The sequence below is a fragment of the Micropterus salmoides genome, unplaced genomic scaffold (assembly GCF_014851395.1).
Source record: "Micropterus salmoides isolate LMB-PRFRI ecotype aquatic unplaced genomic scaffold, ASM1485139v1 Ms_hic_scaffold_13, whole genome shotgun sequence".
In the NCBI taxonomy this organism is placed as follows: Eukaryota; Metazoa; Chordata; class Actinopteri; order Centrarchiformes; family Centrarchidae; genus Micropterus; species Micropterus salmoides.
Window position 1 is genome coordinate 19,015,022 of NW_024040374.1, and position 19,079 is coordinate 19,034,100.

The 19,079-nt window shown below is 39.9% G+C and overlaps 1 protein-coding gene across 2 annotated transcripts; it reads right to left on the bottom strand.

Moving 5' to 3' along the window:
- Positions 1-1,410: 1,410 nt before the first annotated feature.
- LOC119900764 (guanine nucleotide-binding protein subunit alpha-11-like) lies at positions 1,411-18,604 on the bottom strand. 2 transcript variants are annotated; one of them, XM_038715994.1, is made up of 8 exons: positions 18,445-18,604; positions 17,988-18,149; positions 14,026-14,210; positions 13,628-13,782; positions 10,260-10,388; positions 8,812-8,941; positions 5,106-5,259; positions 1,411-2,884 (listed from the first exon to the last, which is right to left on the bottom strand). In XM_038715994.1, the coding sequence occupies exons 2-8, from the start codon at positions 18,136-18,138 to the stop codon at positions 2,679-2,681; spliced, it is 1,110 nt and encodes a 369-aa protein (XP_038571922.1). In that variant the 5' UTR covers positions 18,139-18,149; positions 18,445-18,604; the 3' UTR covers positions 1,411-2,678. The 2 variants fall into 2 exon arrangements, with proteins under 2 accessions (XP_038571922.1, XP_038571923.1); XM_038715995.1 differs by having other exon boundaries at positions 17,988-18,160; positions 18,445-18,577.
- Between the last annotated feature and the right edge of the window lie 475 nt (positions 18,605-19,079).

A 19,079-nucleotide genomic window follows, 5' to 3' on the forward strand; every position in this document is an offset into this window, starting at 1 on the left:
TCTAAACCACTTGTCTGTGACTCAGCTCAGAGGTTCAATGAAGACTTTTAATGAGCTATCTAACAACGTATAAGCACTATTAGAAAGCAGCTTTATTGCCGTGCGGAAACTGAATGTGGAAAAGTTCAAAACAGCACATTTCAGAGACCAAAAATAGACATTTAAGCACTTAAACCAACTTGAACTACTTTCTTGGGCACTTGGAGGGCAGCGGAAACAACACTGACATCACCTTTTAAGCTGCTTTAAAGAACTTTTTCTCCCAGTTTTTTGGACCTAAACCATTCAAATCTCCTTCTTGTGCTTATCATTCCCAACATCCGTAATGAACATATTGGGGAGTGTTAACGGATCTGATGGTCAGGACTTTGCCCTTTACTGTGCATCCATCAGAGTTTTCTGAAAACTTGTGGTAAAACACAAAAGCAGTCCTGTATAAGCACAAAACTGATGCATGCCAACAACAGGTGGATCCGCTAATCACCATCCCAGCAAAAACACGCACATCTGCCTGCTCAGCCAGTGATCAGCTGCGTTACTGTACAGTCTAATTGGTGCCTGACTAAGAAATGCAAATTCATTAGTTAGAGGGGGAAATGTATTTAAAAAATTGAAGAAATTGTGCTTTAACCTATGCAAAGCTCTTGAATCAGTTTGTTGAAGCATTCAGTCTCTAAATTTTGCAACTATATGACCTTTTTTTCATCCACATCACATTCATTTTGATTCCGTCTTTGTTTTTGTGACGCCCTGTTTGTACTGGCTGCGGAGCACTTTGCAATAAAGATTCACTCTCCTGTTGTGTTCTTCTCTTTTTTAAACACAGTCTGTATGTTATCCATATGTAACAAAGGGGATTGCACATAATATAATAATTGCTGGGACCGTGGAGACTTCACAGATCATGTTGTCAGTTTCCCACAGGTTTCCCACAATCCTCAGGAACTTCACACCTGACTGGGTGGTAATTCAGCCCATGGACCCAGCTTTCAGCTATGATTGGTCGCTGACCTGTGACCCATGATGTCACATGACATGGACATTATATAGCTTCACATAAGTAAACTGCACAGGACGGTTAGCTTTTGTAAATGGTCATGAACTGACATGTTTTCCACTGAGGTTTATTGTTATGATTGTTTCATGGTGAAGGTGAGGTTATTGTGTAACTGTAGTTCTCAGCCACATCGCTAAATTGGTAATGTTATGCTCTTGCTTCACTGTGCTTTCTTTGTCTGCAAAAGGTGTGTCTGTGCTCGTACATGTTGAACACACGACGCAGATCACAGAGGCGCATGTGCGCGCACACACACGCTCTCCTTATTGCACACACACATCTCTGTCCTTTAGTTTAGTGCATCTAAGTTATATTTCATATTGTGCGTTATCTGTTAAATAAATGCTTGTGGATACACATGCTGGTTTCTTTAATGTAACATATAGTGAATATATTGCCAACCTCTTCTATGTAGAACTTCAAATCCTTCAACCCACTAGCTATTGGTGATCACTTTGGTTATACTTATTTAATTATTAATCAGTTCCAAATAGATAGTTAGGTTTATTTTACTAAATTAGGTAATAGGCTATCAATTTGCTCTTAACAGTGCTGCCTCAAGGTGAAGTTAACACACGTTAAATAATAATAATAACAATAATAATAATACTTCATATTACTATTGATGCCATTTAAATGTTATTTCCCAACATAATAAACCATTTAATACAGAAACAGCAACAGACTGGAATGTAAGGATGGAACCACACACTGTTGTTATCTTTCGGCGCATGATAACCAATAAAGATCGTGCCGAACAGATGTGTTGAATAAGATAATGCGTAAGAAATATTGCCAGTGTGAGATAAATGTAATCAATAGGGATTTACCGTCTGTGTGTAGTGTTTGTGAAACAATCAAAGTCTCTGTGGTGACATTAATCACACAGAGAAAAGCCACTGATTCCGGATGTCTAATAATAAAAGGTGCAGCAGATTGTAACTCATGTATTGCCGTTTACGGTGCATAATGAAAACGGTTTGTTTACAGTGTGTGTGAGCATCTACTATACCTGGTGGATTCAAATAAAGCATTTAAAATGTGTGTGACAGTGTGGTGTACCCAAGCATGACCCCATCTCCACTTGTAAAAGTCATTATGCCGTTAATGGCAGCACAGCTCTTCACAGCATCTCTGCTCCTGGTTCAATTATGGATCAGTTCAGTCACTGCATGACCCAAACACTTTTTCACCTTCAAAAAAACAAAAAAATTCCACAATGAAAACGGAGAATGAAGCAGCTGGCTGAGAGGAACAAGGACGATTACTGGTTCCTCGCTCCCTGTCTTGTCATATCTCCCAATATCCCTAAACGTCATCATGTTTTCTACTTGAGAGGAAGAAGAGGAAGATAGCAGACTAGTGATGGTGGTTGAAGGTGAGAGAAGAGTACAAACGTGTCCCTTCTTTTTCCACCTACTTATACATTAAGACCTGATAAGGGAGAAGAGGATGAGGAGGAGAGGTGGACAGAAGTATGAAGGATGGGCAATGGTCTGATTGTCCGGGTTTTAGAAAAAGAAGCCACGTCTTCATCAAGTCCTTCACTCGTACAAGCAAATGATCCACACAGAGACAAGAACCAACGCTTTTCTTCTGTTTTTCACCACGGAGTAAAAGTTCAGATGACCCCATAGTCCCTGAGAGACTTGAGCAGCACAGTGTCCTTGACGTCGCTGAAGACCCTGCGGATGCTGTTGGTGTCTGTGGCGCAGGTAAAGTGCGGGTAGAGAGTCTTCCACTCCTCCCTGTTGTCGCGGTTGATGGCTTGCTGCTCGTACAGCTTGCGGATGTAGTTCTTGGCGTCCTCGGGGTCTTGCCTCTTACCTGTCATAGAGATAGTGAGACAGAAGTGAGGGATGGGAGTGGACAACAAAAAGGCAAGAGATGACTTGAGGTCTGGACTACAGATGAAACAATTAGTCAGAACATGAAAATGAATCAGAAGCTAATTTGATAAAGATTTTTTTTTTTCAACCAAAAATACCAAATGATCGAAGTTCCAGCCTTTCTTTGTCTTATGTGAGAGTAAATCAGGTGCTTTGGGTTATTTGGACTGTTGTTTAGAGTGAACAAGCTATTTGAAAATGTCAGAAAATTGTAACAGGCGTTTTACACAATTTTCAATGAATCAAGACAATTGTTAAATTAATCAGTAATGAAAAGAATTTGACATAATCTCAACAATTTTGTCACTGGAGGAAAGAGTTCTGCTTTGTTAGATAAACAGCAGTTTGCAGCTCAGAAGTGCAAACTGAATGTAAAGATGATTACAGGCAGTTGTCATAAAGTTTATTTGGAGCATCGCAACATCAATACATATTGGCAACGGAGACAAAATTAGGAGTCCAATTTAGTTGGGCTGCGACTAATAATTATTTCTATTATTGATTTAGTCCATTATTCTTTCAATTAATTGTTTAATCTAATCTAATGCAAAAAATCCAAAATAAGTAGTGCAAAATTCCTATCAAGAGTTCCCAAAGCAAAACATAGTGCTCAAACAAGCTATTGAAATAGAGTTCCCCGGACTGCATTTTATTGATAAAATCTATTCATAGTGATAATAGACAAGTAGGCATATTAATCAAATGAAAATGATCATTAATTACTAAATTAAACAGAAAAAAAGCTGCTCATCCAACATTTGAAAAGCAGGAAGCTGTCATTGTTTAATTTTTTTTATAAATGACTCAATTAGTTTTGTGCCAACTGACAACTTCACATATATGTAGATCATTTCAGGGTTAGTCTAATTCACCAAGCGTCAACATGGCATAGGACTGCAGTGCTACTTAACAACAGAAGCCTTCATATGTGGTTACAGCAGCAGTAAAAAGGGCCACACACTCTCCACACAGGAACACGGCAACATTAGCAGCCTGTGCTGGGAACCGCACGGAGTTAACGTTAAGGTTAAATGGACATAAAGGAGCTTGACCCTGTATGAGTCATTACTTTACCCTGCTAATGCTGATGGTAAAACACAGTGGGCACACTGCAGACACACACACAATCCCTTGCAGTCATCAATTCCCACCTTGTGCACGCACATCTCACACATGTGCACCTGGGGGTTTGTGGGGGATGCAGTATCTTCTGTGGTTGTCATGGGTAACAGATGGAGAGAGGGTGGTGGGGTGGTGGACTGTTAGCGCAACGCTCTACAGCCTTTCACATCAGCAAAGTTACAGGCTGCAGCCACATCACACACTGTGTGTAAGTGTGTGTGTGTGTATGTGTGTGTGTGTATGTGTGTGTGTGTGTGTGTGTGTGTGGTGTGTGGAGTGAGAGCAAGACAAAGAGAGAATGAAGACAAAGTTTGCTAAAAAAACAAATGATTGCTGGCTTTGCTTACTCCAGGACAGCGATGGAGGGGAGAACCTTTCTAGTTCAGAGTCACTGTGGCTGAAATGTCTTTGCAAATGATTTTTTTAAATTATACATTATTTCCACCGGGTGCAGTAGGATATGATGAGATAGCTGCAAGCCCAAAGCAAATTGGACGGAGGCAAAACAACATCACAACCCTTTTTTGCTCTCGGACATGCATCTGTCCACACTGTGATGAGAACACACACATGCAGACAACTAGCTGCAAATGTGTGTATTAATGGCTAGAAAATCTGCTACTGACCAGGCTCCGTCTCCAGGGTTTCCCTCAAATATGTTAGAATTTTTTGTTTTATTTGTCTGAACAGCAACTTTGAGTTTCACCAAAGTGTTAAATTTGGTTTAGACATTTCAAACCTGGTTTTATTGTGTCGGTGTTCCCACCATGAGTGTCCCCAGTCACAAAACTACAGCCTCGCAAACACACATACACACTCACAAACACTTCCATACACAGACATGCCTAAACACTAGAACAGGTACGCACAAACTTGTTTTATCCATTTCCGTTTTACTACATGTTTGTATTTCATCTAAAGTGCAGAAACGAATGAGTATTTTCCTCATTGATTATCTACTCTAAAGTGTTGGACAAACTGAGAATATTACCTGCTTGTAGAAGAAAAACAAATACACACATTCATCCGTAGCTTACCTGTGAAGCTGGGGAAGTATTTTTGCAGGTCTGAGGTCTGGATTTTGTCACTCAGGATGTCAGTCTTGTTGAGGAAGAGGATGATGGAGGTGTTGCGGAACCAAGGAGAGTGGATGGTGGTGTAGAACAGAGCCAGACTCTCCTGCATGCGATTCTGAGGAAAGAGACAGAGTTAGATATTATAGAGAGGCGGCAGCACTTTAGCTCAATAGGTAAATAAAAGAATTACACCAATGAGTTTTTGAGAGTTGATTTGGACTTGAAAAGAAAAAACACTAGTTCTCAGGGATGGCAAGATGGATATGGATGGCTGAGGATGAAGCAGAGAGGAAGCATTCCTTTAAAGAGATGGTGGGGGGGGTGGGGGGATTTGGGGTCTGGGGCACATGAGCCACTGTGGAGGTTAATGAATGCATTGGGAGGCTGAAAAGTGGCTGGGAGAGATAAACAGCTTAGTGACAAGATGGGTGGGAGGACGGGCGACAGAAGCTGAGGAGAGAGAGAGGGGACAGGTTTTCTTGTGAAATAGTGAAACCTGCTGGTGGACAGATGAAATGACTGAAGTGAGCACAACGCTGACATGAGAGACACAATAGAAGACGGATGGATAGATGGCATTGTACTTTACTGAAGTATTTATATTTTATGACAGTTTATACTTGTGCTACTCCACTAAATTCCAACCAACAGTCAAAAATGCAAAGATATGCAGTTTACAATTATATAAAAACAGATAAGAGCAGCAAATGCTCTCTTTGGAGAAGCTGAAATATGTAGAATATTTGGAAGTTTTTGCCTGAAAAACTAAAACAACTGACTACAACAATGAACTGATAATCAAAACAGTTGCTGATAACTGATTAATAGTTCAAGCTCTACATTAATATAATATATACGATAAATAAACACTCTAAAAACATTCTGCAAAACGAGTACTTGTACTATTAATACTTTAAGGGCCAGATCTACTAAAGGTTGCATGAGTTAAAACGTGTGCAAACTTGATATCACCAGCAAATTAACACGTAAGCTGATCTACTAATGGTGTGCACAGACAATGATGTCTTCCAAAAGTGCAAAATAGCACCTGTTGTTCATTTAATACTTTTTCCTTAATGAATATGCAATTTGGGGCATTTCAGTTTTATTGTGGGAGGATAACATGCAAATACCTTTATTTACTATACGCAATGTGATCTACCAAGCCTAAACGCAATTTCATGTGAATGCAACAGCATCTGCATTTAATACAGTGAGGAAAATAAGTATTTGAAAACCCTGCTATTTTGCAAGTTCTCCCACTTAGAAATCATGGAGGGGTCTGAAATTGTCATCGTAGGTGCATGTCCACTGTGAGAGACATAATCTAAAAAAAAAATCCAGAAATCACAATGTATGATTTTTTAACTATTTATTTGTATGATACAGCTGCAAATAAGTATTTGAACACCTGTCTATCAGCTAGAATTCTGACTCTCAAAGACGTGTTACTCTGGCTTCAAAACGTCCACCTCCACTCCATTTATTATCCTAAATTAGATGCACCTGTTTGAGGTCGTTAGCTGCATAAAGACACCTGTCCACCCCATACAATCAGTAAGAATCCAACTACTAACATGGCCAAGACCAAAGAGCTGTCCAAAGACACTAGAGACAAAATTGTACACCTCCACAAGGCTGGAAAGGGCTACGGGGAAATTGCCAAGCAGCTTGGTGAAAAAAGGTCCACTGTTGGAGCAATCATTACAAAATGGAAGAAGCTAAACATGACTGTCATCTCCCTCGGACTGGGGCTCAATGCAAGATCTCACCTCGTGGGGTCTCAATGATCCTAAGAAAGGTGAGAAATCAGCCCAGAACTACACGGGAGGAGCTGGTCAATGACCTGAAAAGAGCTGGGACCACCGTTTCCAAGGTTACTGTTGGTAATACACTAAGACGTCATGGTTTGAAATCACGCATGGCACGGAAGGTTCCCCTGCTTAAACCAGCACATGTCAAGGCCCGTCTTCAGTTTGCCAATGACCATTTGGATGATCCAGAGGAGTCATGGGAGAAAGTCATGTGGTCAGATGAGACCAAAATAGAACTTTTTGGTCATAATTCCACTAACCGTGTTTGGAGGAGGAAGAAGAATGATGAGTACCATCCCAAGAACACCATCCCTACTGTGAAGCATGGGGGTGGCAGCATCATGCTTTGGGGGTGTTTTTCTGCACATGGGACAGGGCGACTGCACTGTATTAAGGAGAGGATGACCGGGGCCATGCATTGCGAGATTTTGGGGAACAACCTCCTTCCCTCAGTTAGAGCATTGAAGATGGGTCGAGGCGGGTCTTCCAACATGACAATGACCCGAAGCACACAGCCAGGATAACCAAGGAGTGGCTCTGTAAGAAGCATATCAAGGTTCTGGCGTGGCGTAGCCAGTCTCCAGACCTAAACCCAATGGAGAATCTTTGGAGGGAGCTCAAACTCCGTGTTTCTCAGCGACAGCCCAGAAACCTGACCGATCTAGAGAAGATCTGTGTGGAGGAGTGGGCCAAAATCCCTCCTGCAGTGTGTGCAAACCTGGTGGAAAAACTACAGGAAACATTTGACCTGTAATTGCAAACAAAGGCTACTGTACCAAATATTAACATTGATTTTCTCAGGTGTTCAAATACTTATTTGCAGCTATATCATACAAATAAATAGTTAAAAACATTCATGCCAAAAAAAGCAAATTTCGTTTCGACCTGACTTCTTTTCTCTGTGAGATGGAAGAATTTAGATAGTTGCATGGCGCTGCGGAGAACCCCCAGCTGCAGTAGTAAATGGATCACGCATAAAATTCATCCAGCCAGAGGGAACGATCACAAACTGTTCACAGCGCAGTAGTCGTAATAGCGACACAACCCATGGTAGGTATCGGAGAGGGAATGGGGCGTACAGGGCCAGGGACAGGAGATCTCGGTGCGACCGGGCACACTGCGGACGGTCGGTGATTGTTCCCTGTGGCTGGATGAAGCACGACCTGCTGGCATTTCCTCACGTCTGGGTCATTCCAGCAAACTGTATCTGTTTCTAATGGGGTTTCCCAGAGCAGTTTTTCAGGTGTGCTGTCCCGAGTAGCCTACTTAGTGCAATCTCAGGCAGGATGGTCAGGTACATACGATTTAGACATACTGTCGCATTGAATGAAACTAACAGTTTTTACGCAGTGGCTGCTTTCCCTCCCGACTCTCCATGGCAGAAATCATTAAAACACGCAAAACCCTCATTTAAACACTGCCACCTCCATTGTGTTTGCGCCTGTTGTCATCTATGCAATAATTTTTAGTAAATCACCTACGTATAAAAGGTACTACAATTGCACACGCAATTACTGGGGATATTAGTAAATCGGGCCCTAAGTACACTTGATTGACAATACTGTACTTAAGTTAGTTTGGATTGATGGATGTATATAGTATTATTACAAAATGTTTGTTGTTTTTGCAACCAATAGACTATTGGAATATTAACTAAATACCATAGTTACCTCTTAACTGGCGTTCAACTTAACAACTCACCTGTCAGGCTGCCTTTGTCAGGGGCACTACTAACATTAATTTAGAAAATCCTTTATCTTGAGGTTGTTTCTTTTATTCTGTCCACCTTCTGCAGTGGTAGACCGAGTGGGGGATACGTAGACACATCTGTGAAAAGACAAGTACACACTTACAATGGTTTCTCTCTCCTCCAGGACCTGGTCATACTCGCTGAGGGAGGCCAGGAAGATGAGGGAGGTGACGTTTTCAAAACAGTGAATCCACTTCCGACGTTCCGACTTCTGTCCACCCACGTCCACAATCCTGTCAGGGAGCAGGGCAGAGGAAGGAAGCAGGGAACAAAGGAAGGAAGGAAGGAAAAAACATTAAGGTCCTCATAAAGGTCAGGTTTTTATTGCTGTCTGTTCAGTATTGACCTGGAACAATTAAAGGTCAACTGCCTTGCTAAAGAGTCTCCTAACAGTAACTGGCAGGGGAAGAACATGCTCACTATCACCTGCAACAAGGATTCAAACTGGCAACCAGTCAATACCAGCTAATTATGGCCGCACACTAGAGAATAATTAAAGAACAAGATTAAGAAGATTTTGGGTCAGATTCGCCCATCCAGACAATCGGTGTTCCCGATCCGAGGCCAGTCAGAACAGATTATTGGCCCAAATGATCGTGTTGTGTTAGGGGTTTACAGACATAATGTTAAGGTCACCAACTGGATTGGAGGCATACCGATTTAAATTTATGATTTGAAATCGGGAAGCCTCCAATCAATTAGTTAATTCTCCCATGTTGTTAAAATCTGTACCATGCATTATGCTCTTCAAATTGACATACATGAGTTATATGCAGGGCAGCAAGTATTTACACTGACATATTTTCTGTTATTTTGGTTCTGTACATTTCTCCCCAGTTCATCCAATATGGACGGAACAACCTCAAACTAAACTTGAAAGTCAGAGCTTTAACCTTTTAGTCATTGTTAAATGTTTCGACACTAGACAATGAAAAATAAATTGGAATGGTTATTTAATGTTGATGTGTTGAAGTTTGTACATTTTTTAGCTTTGTCTCAACGGCCTGGAAAATAAGTGAAGATGAACTCTCTCATTAGTATTTTCTCTCCAGTATTATTTGGCAACTGTTTCTGTTATTTATTCATTCTGTTGTAAACAATGAAGGTCTGAAAATTTGGTTGTGAACATTCAAATTATTTTTGTATTATTACCAAAAAATAGTCTGTATTTAATTTTGTCATCAAAGAACCAAGATTATCCTTTTCCTCAGTTCAGTTTGTTTTATTTCTGGCTACACCTTATGGATTAAGAGTAGGTGTCAGTTCATTTGGGAACACAATGTTCCTCTTAAGTTGAACATTGATCTTTGTCTGCCTAGCTGCACTCACCCCCCTCTGGTCCTGGAAAGAAATGATAACAACTGGTGTTCAAAATAAAACCAGATGCCTCGCCACCTCTCTTCCCAGCAGGGGCTTTGTACGCAAAAAGATATTTGATCCTATCGCATCCAAACAGGCTTGACCAGACAACGCCTCTGCGAGCGTCAATAGTAGCCTATTTTTTTTCACAGTTCAGTGAATAGTGTCGGTATTAGATCTGTGCCTCCTTACCTTAGTGTGATGGTCTTGATGGTGAAGGAATAGTCGTGGATGCCTGTGGTGGGGAATCGAACTCGCAGCACATCCTGTTCTGTGGGGATGTAGTCTGGGGCGGAGATGCGGTCCAGGTTATTCATGTAGCTGAAATAGAAGGAAAAAAAAGAGAGAGAAAGTTTAACTATGGTGCCAAAAAGTCTGTTTCTGACCTGTGCTAACACATTGCTGTTTACATTCCATACAGACATGTAAACCAAACTGAAGTGACACAAGAAATATGATGAACTAATGATGATAAAAGAAAAACAGTGATTAAAGATAGAAAAAGGGAGTGGAGAGAATCCATATGACCCTGTGTACAGATGACGGCTTTATGGCTCGTGTTGATAAAAGCTGTCATTAGCTAATGTTGACTGCCTGTCTCTTATCACGCATACACCATGATGATTGAGCTACTGGGTAAACACAGAAGAGAACAGCAATAGAAAAGGGAGAAAACAGAGGCAGGCTGAACCAAGCCTTTGTTCTGTGACACATCAGATACTTTGAGGGTGAGGCTCTACTATGTTGAATGTATTCAAGTTGATTACAAAGACACAGGTGTGAGGGTAACTCTGTATGATGACTTCTTATGGTTTCAGTTTAAAAGATGAGTTCTCACAGACAGGTGGCTGTTTTCCCTCAAATACTCCTTGATCAACTGGTGGTTTTAACATTGCTGAAAAACAGTACAGTTGGTAAAGAACTAGCCCCCTCCAGTGGTCTCACTGCTAAATACAAAGTAGGAAACTTATTCTAAGCACCACAATGAGAATCAAGTGTGGGGCTGAAATAAAGGCAAAAATTATTTAAACACATTAATAAAGGGATATATTTAAAAATCTGAGAGGGGTCAGAAAAAATTTTTAACAGGGCAAAAAAAATGTGGCTATACCAAGAGAGACATTTCCCATTATTTTAAGATAATGTCTGAAAAGATTTTTTCTTGAGATCACAGAAATTAACGAAAAAGAAAACTGATGTAGGACAAAATAAAAACATGCTTTCACATAATGAGAATATAAAAACACGTCACACACACACCGCTTCTCCAGCCCTCCATACTTTTTCATTTAAAAAATTCTACAGGAATAGAAGCTTAAAGGTTCAGTGTGCAAGTTTTAGTAGCATCTAGTGGTGAGGGTTGCAAATTGCAACCAGGGGCTCACAGTGCATTCACATGCTCCACAGATGGTCCCATTTCCCGAGTTGTGAAGTCGTTCTTCCGACTTCAGTGTATGTTCATGTGCTCTTAAATCGGAATATGGAATCAACATGGATGCTACTACAAAGATGTGTTGGATTATCAGAGCATATAAATGTTATGTTAGGTTTCTTCAGTCGGTGCCATTGACCAGACACTGACATAGATCTGGAGTTGATCCCCGGGCACTGCACAGCGGCTACCCACTGCTCCCTTGAGGGATGGGTTAAATGCAGAGAATGAATTTTGCAACATGTATGTTTATGTGACAATAAAGTACCTTTACCTAACATGCAGACATCTAGTTCACTCTACATGGACAGCAAACTAACCTTTATAACCATGACAAATTATTTGCAGAATATCTTTATGCAATGTCATAATTTTGTTCAGTATACAAAGTTCAGTATTCTTATTTATATTCCATGTACACTTTTTTTCTCTTTGTGCAATAAAGATTTAAGGAGGAAAAAAAGATACTGATTATTCCGACAACATATGAATGCACCATAAGTCACTGCTCACCCCTCCCTTTTCAAGCACGTAGAAGCTACGGTTGTCGACACGCTCTGTCAGCTTTGTACTACATAATACGTGTCAGGCTCAGTTTCCAAATTCCTTACTTCTAATAAACCAGACAATTTCTACTACTAGTGAAAGTAACATAAATTGTTCTTGTTCATATTCGTCTTTGTACATATTTAAAGTACATAGTGATAAAACGCACTGTGTAGAGTGTTGTTTGACCGTTTGGGCTACTGTAGAAACATGGTGACGTCCATGTAAGAGGACCCGCAGTGTATGTAGATAGAAATGGCTCATTCTAAGGTAATAAAAACATAATATTTCATTATGTAAGGTCATTATATTGCATTTCTGTCCAAAGATCCTCCTAAATATTACACAGTGACCCCTTAAAACCTGTCTAGACAGCCATGAGTTTTGGTACAAATAATGCAGTATGTCGCCACACGTTCTCTTGTGACACATTAGCTGGTACACAAATTGTAACATTATTACTGCAGTTGTACTTTACTATGGATATAGTATTTAACTTCTGGAACCGTTGTGCTTTGTGGAATTTCAGCCTATTTGGTTTATGCCTGTTTGATATTAGAATGATGTTGCTGTTCGTGTTCAAAGGTCTTATTCTTGTGCTATCAGCCCATGCAGACAGTTGTCAATTTACAACAAAAAAAATCTACTTTGATAATAACCTATGGACAAAAAGTAAGGAAATTTGTGTTTGATAGAGTATTTCTTTGTTGTAACAATGATTTTTGGCAATAAATCTTTAGCCTGTTTACGTCCCTTTTAAATGGTGCCCCATTTGTAAGGAATATGTATTTGTGGGATGAGCAACAGAGCTGAGAATGTGGGTTATGTGCTTGGTAGATTATTCTACCAAAATACTTTGGTAGAATAATTCTACCAAGTACAAATTTCCTTACTTTTTGTGCGTAGTATTGTGCGTAGTATATTTTAATTTTCAAGCAAATATATGAAATATTGCTGGTTCCAGCTTCTCAAATGTAAGAATTTGCTGCTTTTCTTTGTCTTATATGATGGTAAAATAAATATCCTTTTGTTTTGAACTTTTGGCCAGACAAAACAACCAATTTAAAGACACTAACATGGGCTATGGGCAGTTTTCATTAGGATTTTTTCAAATTTCTTTGACATTTCATAGATTGAATGATTAATAGAAAAAAATGAAATGAAATAATAAAAATATTTAATTCATAATGAAAATGAACGTTAGTTGCATAATAATTAGTAACATAATGCATGCATAATAATATACTCTTTGAAACCACTAAAACTGTTTAAAATTGTTTAATCTCAATCGTCTCTTAAGTAAAACATAATGTGCTTTAAAGTGTGCAGTAAATACATATAGAGTAGAAGATGACTTAAACTTTTTGCTCAAGTAAATCTTAGTATTTTTTTCATTTAATTTTAAGATGCTGTAATTCCCTTTATTGCAAAACGCCGTCTTTCATAGATTCCTGTGTTGTGATAACAGTTGACAACTTGCTATGACAGTGTTTAGCATGTGATACCCTCTGATTCCCAGCCCTGACTCGGGGTGTGTTACAGTGTAGAGAGCATCGGCTTCCACTGCATTACAGCTACTCACTATTCTGTGGAGTCCAGGAGCTGATACTCGCAGCGACGGCTATAACAGACCCGGATGCCCGAGTCTGCCCAGAGGCGGCGGATTGCGTCAACGTAGCCCCTCTCCAGCTGGTTGATCTGCACTGTGTTCACATCCTGCAGCCACTTGGAGTAGATCTGAAAGATAGCGAGAGACTCAGGGTGTTAGAAGATTTTGTGCTGTACTGAAACTTGAGTGTTTAATAAGTCTATTTATCTTTCATGGCAATACTGCCTGCTTCTAGACTACAACATGACTACAGTGAGTGGACTTGCCCTGATGCCCGGCCAAGGTCTGTTTGTGAGTGAATGCGTTCATGTGTAACTTGGCGCATCCGTGTGTGTTTATGCTGGTGGAGGTACGCATGCGTGCAAGTCTACCTCGTTCTCTGGGTTGGAGTAGGGGATGTTGAGTGTGGTCATGGCTCCTGTCATGGCCTTCATGGCTGTGAAGATGTTCTGGAAGATGCATTTGGAGAAGGACTTCCTCTCCTCTTCTGAGAAGCCTCGTCCGTGGATGATCCTCATCTGACGAATGAAGGTGGTTTTTCCGCTCTCCCCAGTACCTGAAGGCAACAAATGGGGTAAATAATAATTAATAAAAAAGTATTGTATAAAGTACAATTACGAGTACGGGCAGCTCAGAAGTTAGCACTGCTGCCTCAATGCATTAACGTCCTTGGTTTATCATGTTTTACCTGTGTCTTCATGGGTTTATTTCCTCCCAATGTCCAAACCTATGCAGGTAGAGTGATCTGAAAACTCTAAAATGCCCGTATGTGTGAATGTGTTTGTCATAACAACCTTAACTGTGGTTGATGGAAAAAGTGGTTTATGAAACAAATAGATAAAGACGATTTAAAACGGTTCCAGTTTTTCTAGCGCTAAATTCTGCTCATAGTGATGAACCCGCAGAGAAGTGTCTATCCCCTCATCTCTACAGAGCGCTTTAGCATATTTCAGCTCACTGTTTTTGTTTTAAGGCCCAAAACTTTACTGTTTTGGTTCAGTCTCACCACTCTCATTAACATTCTTTCCAGCAGCAGCAGACGGCTGTGACAAACACAATGTACGCTATCTGCCCAGCACCAAAAAACAGACAAAGTTAGTGACTAGCTGGTGAACATAGCACTTAACATCTAAAGAGCCAGATGTTTCCCTCAGGAGTCGGTGGAGACCAAAAACAGAGCTCAAAGTAAGTAATTATTGGACTTAAGCCTGCTTGCCAGAAACTACTCCAAATAAATGTTATTGTTGCTCTGTGTCTGCTGGATGTGTAAATAAAGAAACTTTAAAAAAAAAAAAATATGTTCACCATTTCAACTTCATAAGGCCAATGTTGTGTTTACAGCTATCCCACTGCCCCAGGTGGCCAAATAAAATCAATAAAGCAGCTTTAAGGTAGATAAATAACCCCTAATACAAAAAAAGTGATCTAGAGGGCATTGAGTCTACCTGTATATCTCAGCTGGAAGAAAGATTTGACTCAAGTTGACTCAAGTGGAAATTCATTAATAACAATGACAAGCCATCGTTGCTGTTCGTTTCCTGCTATGACGAGCCAAAATTGGCTTGAATGGCTCTGAGAATGGAAATAGTGTTACCTATGCTCAGTTCAAAAAGTTTTAAATAAAAATACAAAATGTAGGACTAATGTTTTAGAAAACATGTGTAAAACACTGCCACTGTGAGTTATGGACGGCATTGAGCTAAAAGCTAAAGAGCTAAAACCCCCAGAAGAAAAAACAGTAAATTACAACAGAGTAGGTCACTGACTGACACTGTCGATCCGCATGTTTCTCTAATCGATTTGCTCTTCACTGTTCTTTTTACAGCCTCAGAGATTAAAGTCAAAATCAAAGGAAGTACCTGTGTTAGACATAAAAAGAAAGACTTGATTTATTTTCTTTGATAGCCTCATTTTAATACAAGTGGTTTGTATCCTCACACATGTAGGCAGGCCGGCAGAGTGACCTCAAGTCATGATTTAGTCACGTTATCTGGTAGGCTATATCATTAAGTCGGTGGTAGTGTCAAAGGAAACTGCTGGAAACTGCTGAATGTTTTATTGACAGTCCTGTTCCCGTACACTAACATTTGTTTTCTGTCATTCTACAGAGTTAGAGAGGACGTACGAGTGGCCAATAATTCAATATTATTGTTTACTGTCACTCCATATCATTGCAGGGTTTCCCCCAGGAAATTGTTTAGCACAAGTGGTAAGCCCCTGTGGTGTATAACATATGTGCATTTGCTCGTTCCTAATGCATCTTGTCTTGTTTATTTAGTTTAGATTGCTGATAAAGGACTAAACAAAAGACACACTCATTAAATACGTGGGAAATAATGGCGCTGCTCTATTTCACAATATTGTTTCAAGAATGTATTAGTTTTTACAATGTAGGTGGTGATGGTAATTATTTTGGGCGAGGTTGCCCACCTTTTACAATAAAACAATAAAACAGCAGGAAAGGAGCTGCACAACTGTCATCTTAAGATGCTGCGGTAAACAGTACTGTTGAAAAAAACAGTCAGTCAAAACAAAATAAATCCACACTTTGATAATTGATTAATGATTATATTAAATTATCAGTAAAATAAATATTTACTGGTTTCAGTTTTTAAAATGTGCAAATTTCCTACTTTTCTGTGTTTTTTTTATCGAAATTTATTATCTTTGGGTTTAGGACTTTTGGTCAGACAAAAAGTAATTTTAAAAATAATCAACACATTAAAACGTTTTAACATATGATTTTGAATACTTTCATTCCATATCAACATTGAGAAACTGCACTGATAATTATTAGGGCATAAATGTTGTCCATATTGCTCTCATATAACATCTCATTATAAAACCCTGTGTTGTAAAATGATAAATAAATATACCCGCTACACTATATGGGAATATTTGTTTTATAGTATCAACCAATGCAATTTAGTGATGCATTGTTCTGTACCTCCTGTGTTCATGACTTTGTAATCAGTAACCAGCCAATTATTTTCTCAATGAATATTTCTCAATGAAGAGTATCTAGCTGCAGTCGCTTCCAGTGCAGGCTCCACTCTCAGGTCGGCTCCACTGTCAGGACAGGAAACGCAAAAATTATAAAATAAAATTGTGTTGACACTTCTATTTTGTCATTAATTTATATTTAATTGATTAGACAACATTGTAAGGTTAAAAACGATTAATTCCTTAAATCATATATATATATATATATATATATTTGATTTGAGCTTTTTCTGTCCACATAGCACGTAACGTGAGTATCTATGCCAGTGTAGCAACAACTGTATATGGATTTAATAATTCTACTAGTAATAGTATCTTTATTCATGCACTGTGAAAATAGGACATAAATGTCCATGCAGCCTAGAGACATCAATTCACAGAATAACATCAATTTAAGGTCATTGATTGAACACTGGGAGTTTAAGCCTCTCTTTCCCTTTTTTTTCAAAAAACACACACACATACACACACACTTCTCATTCATAATTTCCATTTTAAGAATAATATACTATGGCATTTGACTGCAATCAGCAGAATTTAATATAAAAAACTGACAGCTTTGGGAACTGGACAATATAGCTAGTGGACTACAAAACTGTAAAATCTGTAAAAATGAACACACATGCAACACAACCTGTATACCTGTATGGATAATTCTGTAAATATCCTAAATAGGCCTAGACACTTAAATTAAAACACTAAAAATGAAGGCCTGGGGTGGAGAGCTGCAGCGGAATGGGCGTCACAACGGGGAGCTGGCAAGGGAACCAATGAACACGGCTGGACTAAACACAACATCGGAGAGGAGGCCAATTTGACGTCCTGGAATACAGTACTGAGGTGACTTACAGCGACTCCGACCAGGACCCTGACTCTGACAACAACAAAAACATGGCGGGTTCAGGAGAGGTGTGTCAGCATTATGTTCCTTTAATCCTACTTTACCACCCATTAAAATTCTCTCTCTCTGTCTGGCAGTTGGTGGCAAAGCAAAATCAGGTCATCAGGTCTAAAGTCATCAAACCAGCTGTGAAGCACACCTGTAGGTTTCTGGGCTGAGTGTCTCCCTGTAGTTTTCACATACAAAGCCAATCCCAACTTGGACCATTCCTAACATACTCACATCACGTCACATGCTTTACATAGTTTTCTGACTTGGCTGCAGGCCACCAAACAGGCCAAGCTGATTTAATTTGTATGCAGGGTGTTTCTTATTGTCTTCTCATATTTAATTGCCATCCACCGTCAGTTTAAATCATTGTATTTTATATAGCCTATAGTTAGCAATCATTAACGTAGGCTACGAACAGCTGTGTGTGCAGTCACTGACCCAGCAGGAGGATTTTAATTTCCTTTCTCTCCTTCTTCTTCTGCTGCTTGAGGATCCTCTTGATCTCTTTGTCCACAGCAATGGTCTTCTTCTCCTCCTCGGACAGACAGCACAGACAGGTGCGGCGGCACCACGGCCAGGAGCCCGCCATGGCGAAAACCTCTGAAATGAAACTATTAACAATCAGCTGTAATGCGCCGATAAAGACAGAGAATGAACTCCTTGTCCATTTGATGGCCATTAGTTGTGTTACTTTCTACATGACTCATTATACCTGTAAAGACTTGTTCTAACACACCTGTGGTCCTCCGGAACTCTTAGGCTACTGTAGCTGGAAACAATCACTAGCTGTTTAAATGGCTTTTCACACTTTTTACAGTAACATTAGCCTATAAAGTTAATGCATACAGCGTTTTAAACTTTTAAGTTACAGACACAAAACAATAAAGCTCCTCACCTCCAGTCAGACTGTCACACTCCCTGAGAACGAGCAGGTACAGGCTTTGATTGCTTTTCGCGGTCCATTCCCCACCGTGTCCCCCGTCCACACCTGCAGCTAACAGCTACTGTCGCTAAAGCGTCATTAGTCTCTCTCTCTCTCTCTCTCTCTCTCTCTCTCTCTCTCTCTCTCTCTCTCTCTCTCTCTCTCTCTCTCTCTCTCTCTCTCTCTCCCCAGCTCTCACGAAACATCCTGCAGCTCGGGAGAGTCCCCCCGCGCCTACGGAGGAATGTGCAGCCGCTGTGGTCCGTTTAAAACTATCTGTGACAGGAATGCGCTCATGGCGACGCAGCCGCAAAGAGAGCGGCAAACAACCGCAGCAGCGCCGGAAGTCACACCGTTGTGCCCATTTAATAAAAGCATGAGGTTGCTATTTCACATTTTTCTTGGACAATTACACATAAAAGAACAATTTAGGTGATGAGTTTTAGTAATGCTGCTGGGTTTTACTGAAAATGGAATATAGTTAAAAGCATCTCAAAGACGGAGTTGTAAAATAGGTTAGACCGGGGATGGTTGTAACATTTGAGTAGTAGTGACCATAAAAATAAAATTTAACAAAATGTGGAAATGTGCACCAACTATTATTATTA

Bases quoted from the DNA above. Each gene is read 5' to 3' on its own strand.
- LOC119900764 (XM_038715994.1), bottom strand. From the start codon at position 18,138: ATGGCGGGCTCCTGGCCGTGGTGCCGCCGCACCTGTCTGTGCTGTCTG. The intron at 14,211-17,987 runs GTCAGTGACTGC...TGTTGCCTTCAG, and splicing joins AATTAAAATCCTCCTGCTGG to GTACTGGGGAGAGCGGAAAA. The intron at 5,260-8,811 runs GTAAGTGTGTAC...CTCTTTCCTCAG, and splicing joins TGGAGGAGAGAGAAACCATT to AATCGCATGCAGGAGAGTCT.